The following is a 4531-nucleotide window of genomic DNA, read 5'->3' on the forward strand; positions in this document are numbered from 1 at the left end:
ATACAATTTCTGGGGAGTTCATACTGTCTCTAAGTAATAGAAGATGGTTTTGATATATTCAAGTTATGGTGGCCTTGTGTATCATGAGAAGTATCCTGTATAGAACTTTGTCTCCAAACTTACAGATATTTGCAAATAAGAGAAATGAAAATCTATTATGTATAACCTTACTTTACCAACAAAGGTAAGCACTGAATAACATCTGGGTTTAGAAGCAAACCTCATTCTAAGTGTTATTTTTTTTCCCCCTAGATCATTTTGACAAGAAACCAAACAAATTGTGGACAGGTCTAGTCCTTTTGCCCACTATCTTCTGGCATCTCCTCATAATGAAAGAGACAATCTTCAAAAATCTGTTTCCCCTTCTAAACCCGACTCGTCTATATGATGAAAGTGGACTAGGGATATCCATGCTTTTGCTGATGGTGACAAGAAGATGGTGGAGTAACTATCTCAGAGATCATCTAATGCCAGCCTCTACTTTTACAGATACCTATCATTTCTGCTTTTCTAATTCCTCCTATCCACAGATATTTCCTGTCCATAAACTTAATTAACCAGCCTGCCTTATCTAATGGAAAAGACTCTTCTTCCATTACTATGCTAACCCAATGGATTAACTCTACCACCATCCTTTATTTTAATTTCTCGGAGTCAGAGCCAGAGAAATCCTATTTCAAGCTCCCTCTCCTCCATCCTATTAGAATGGACATTTGTTCATCCACAGTCGTTCGGCCCAGCCTTTTACTCCTGAACAATCATAACTGCCCAATTTACCAAGCTTAGCCTTATGGAGGGATGAAGCCCTGTGTGTTAGCCTTGCTGTATTGTGACCTGCTGATGCAGTAGAAGTGTTGATTATTAGCATATTATCTAATTATGAACAGTTATCTGAAATTCTACCATATCTGAAATTATCTACCATAGCAGACTTCTATCAATAACATGATTATATATTTTAAGTCTGTGCTTTTGTGGGTAGATATGTCCCCACAAGGATCCAGTACAACCAATAATATTGAAGTAACCAGTCAGCTTTTACTTTATTGAAATTGATATGACTGAAAAAAGGATATCCAATTTTCATTTTACAATTGTGTGATAGTCCATTTTTTCCCCCTGGTACCAAAGGTATCATCTTAAGCAAGAAGTACAACTGTATCCCATAGGTAAGGGACACTAAGTAAACATATCCATGTTAGAGAGATTAAGAGATTTAGAGTACTTCACAGAGCAAAGCCTTTCCTTCCTTATGAATGCAGCCACTGCATTATCACCATCTAATATGGACTAACACATTTTGCAGACACTTTTTACCTTCAACAGAAATCTCTAATGCACAAACATCCCCCAGAAAACAAAACAAAACAAAAAGCAAATGGAAAGATGAACCTCAGTGTTGCTGTTTGGGTCAAATGAACATTATCACCGGGAGCTGCCCTCAGTGAATTGCTGCCCTTTGACATTCAATGAGGAATGAGCTGTCTACTCCCAAAGCCCAATGCAGAACATGTCTTTGGCCCCAGTTCCTGACTGGAATCCTATCAGACATCATCAATAACTTCTGCTCTTTTAAGAATATACCTTACAAATTAAGCTAGATCAACAGAGATTTTCTCCAGTGACTCGCAAACAAGTATATGTATGTAGTCTGACTTTTCATTTTGATCAAGAAGGTTAGGAATGGTAATTCATTCTTTCTCCCTAGATAGTCCAAGACTATTTTGCATAAGTTATATGCCTGGTACTCTAAAGAGGAAAACAAATATGTTCCTTGGATTCAAAAGGCAAACATTTGAAATTCAGAAAGTTGTTTCCAAATAATGTGGAAATTGGATGCTTAGTAGGAAGTCATGATTTTTTCAGTCACATTTTGTTCAAAAAGAAATAAATATATATTTATAAATCCCATTGTTTACGCAAAGTACGCTTATAAAGCTCCTAAATAGCTTGTGAAGTAAGGAGCAATACACAATGGAACTTGGGAGGAAAGAGCAGGAACTATCATTTAAAGGAGGGGGGGCCATATGATATAGTTACTGACAGCAGGATCTGCGTTTGGTGTATGTCAGCAGTCCACTGTACAGGAGTGATATGGCACCAGTCTGGGGTTATTTTTTGTTGTTTGGTTTCTTTTTTGTTTTGGGGGTTTTTTCTTTAGTATTTGTTGTTAGGCCTCACGTCCCACCTTACTGTTCATCACTGAGCTCTTCCAAATCCTTATAAAAGGGCAGCCGCCTGTTGCGCACTTCTTCTTCACTAGATACAACCTCCAAGACCTGACTCCTCCCTTTCCTCAAACGTCTTCGTTCATAGTTGCTGAGATAATCGTCAAAGTGCTGTCCTGGGAGCCAGCGATCATTCTCATTAGATGGATCCACAACCTCAAAGCTATCTTCACTGGGAATTTCATCGAATTTCTCATCGGGCTCCAGATCTTCACCTGTCACGTCGTCCTCATACCCTCCAAATTTGTTTGACAGTTTGCTGAAGAAATTCATAACCTTTGAGTTGTTCTTATACCTGCCCATAGTTTCTGGATACCGGGCCACATCCTGGAATGCCTGCATGACTTCTGCATCTTGCATAGCGGCAAGGATTTCTGGGTCACTAAGAATTTCATTGAGCACTGATTTCCCAGGTATAGTACGCATTCTCCTTCTCATTCTAGGAAGTTCTCCAAGAAAAAAATGGAAAGGGGCCAAGTGAGCTGCCTTTCTCCTATCTTCTTCCTCTTTTTTGGCTTTCTCATACTCCTCTCGAGCCTTCCTCATTCTTTCCATCCTTTCTCTGTACTTTCTCTCTTCACGTTTCTGCTCACATTTCTTCTGGCGGAGCTCTTTTTTTCGCCGATGTTCTTGAATCCTCTGGAGCCTTGGTTGAATATCCTTAAGCACAGCATTGGCATCTTCATCAAATTTCAGTTTACAAGACAAGGACAGATCCTGGCCTGCCTCCTCCCAGTGGCCCAGAAGTCTGTGTGCTTTTCCTCTCCATTTGTAAGGTTCAGCTGAATGGGGGTTCAGCTCAATTGCCTTGCTACAATCTCTGATGGCAGCATTTGGCTTCTGCAATTCAATAAAGATACTGGCCCTTAGGGTATATAAAATAGCCAACCAAGGATTCAATTTGATGGCCTCTGTGAATAGTTCAAGGGCTTTCTGGTATTCACCATTATGTAGGGCATCGAGGCCTTTCACCTTCATCTCGTTGGACTGATCGATCATCTCATCCGTTACCTCTGCAGTTGCATCTCCCATTTCCTGAGGGCCGTCCATGTAGTCTTCAATCACTCCTTCATTATCAAGTTCTAGATCACTTTCCTCAGTTTCGATGTCTTCTCTTCTGTTGGATTCCTCCCATTTCCTTCTTTCTGCCTCCCCTCCCTTGAATCTTTCCTCTGATCTGATCTTTCTTGGAGTGGGGGGTATCCTCCCACCCAAGCTCTCCACCCACTCCCTCAGGAAGCGCAGCTCCTCGCTGTATAGTCGGGCAGGGTCTTGTTGACATAATTTCACAAAAGCCCGGAGCTTGCTGGTGTCCATGTCAGGGGGAGTTGGGGAGGGAGGGGGACGTGGCGGCGCTGGCTTGGACTTTGGCGTTGGCGTTGGCGTTGGCTGGGCAAAGAGGGGGCGGGGGCTGCCGAGGCGCCTCGCGCTGGGGTTCGGAAGCGCCGCGGGGACCCCATGAGTTTCGACGCATCCGGGGTCTTTGGCTGAGGCACCGGTGCAGACAGACTGATGCCTGCAGGAAGGATGACCCCAACCTTCGCAATTTGCTGCGTAGGAGGGCTGCAGTATTGTTAAGGAAAAGAGGCAGTCTCAGTTACAGAAGCTGCTTAGGAGCAAGTTAGACCTGGGTTGAGTTCTGCCTCAGAGCACATACTAGATGTGAAACCTTAGGAGAATAAATTTCGAATCTCAGTGTCCTAGGCAACTTTCCAAGACCTTAAGCCACAGATAAGTTGCTAAGCTGCATCTGTGGAAGGAGTTCCGTCCCTGGATGAAATCACAAATCTAGCCCAGGAGAAAAAAAAAAAAAGAAAGAAAGATGGGAAAGTAATTTATGTATCGAAAAACATAGAAGTGTGCTGTTGGAAGGTGTTGGACTGAATTCTACTTTTATGTCAGCATCGAATTACAAAGAAAACTGGAAAAGTTCAAACTGTGGTCTACATAAAGACTGAAGTCTTCAGCCTCAAAGTTGAAGTCACAGAATCTATGCCTTCCACCCGAGTCAGAGAATCATGAAATCTTAGAAGTTGAAGGGACCTCATAGGCCCAGGTTGTTATTCCAACCAGTAGGGGAACAAGAGTCCTCTCTGCACCTAAGTAAGCGATCATCTATCTATTTTTTGATTCAAAACCTTCTATTACAGGGAAATATACCACCTTCCAAGGCTTCCCATTCCACTTTTGGTAATGGCCGTAGACTGAAATAGCCTTGCGTCCAGGAAAGAAAAAGTGAACTTCGAAAATGCATATTTCCCAGAATTTTACATGCAACTAAATAAGGAGCCCACTAGATTAAT

General features: G+C 42.1%; 1 protein-coding gene across 1 annotated transcript; it reads right to left on the bottom strand.

Annotated features, from left to right (window-relative positions):
• Nucleotides 1-1884: 1884 nt before the first annotated feature.
• On the bottom strand, nucleotides 1885-3623 carry LOC110222819 (putative protein FAM10A4). The gene has a single exon (XM_021008012.2). The coding sequence runs from the start codon at nucleotides 3543-3545 to the stop codon at nucleotides 2190-2192; it is 1356 nt and encodes a 451-aa protein (XP_020863671.1). The 5' UTR covers nucleotides 3546-3623; the 3' UTR covers nucleotides 1885-2189.
• Nucleotides 3624-4531: the final 908 nt, after the last annotated feature.

The sequence above is a fragment of the Phascolarctos cinereus genome, unplaced genomic scaffold (assembly GCF_003287225.1).
Source record: "Phascolarctos cinereus isolate Bilbo 61053 unplaced genomic scaffold, phaCin_HiC Scaffold_4;HRSCAF=312, whole genome shotgun sequence".
Taxonomy (NCBI): Eukaryota; Metazoa; Chordata; class Mammalia; order Diprotodontia; family Phascolarctidae; genus Phascolarctos; species Phascolarctos cinereus.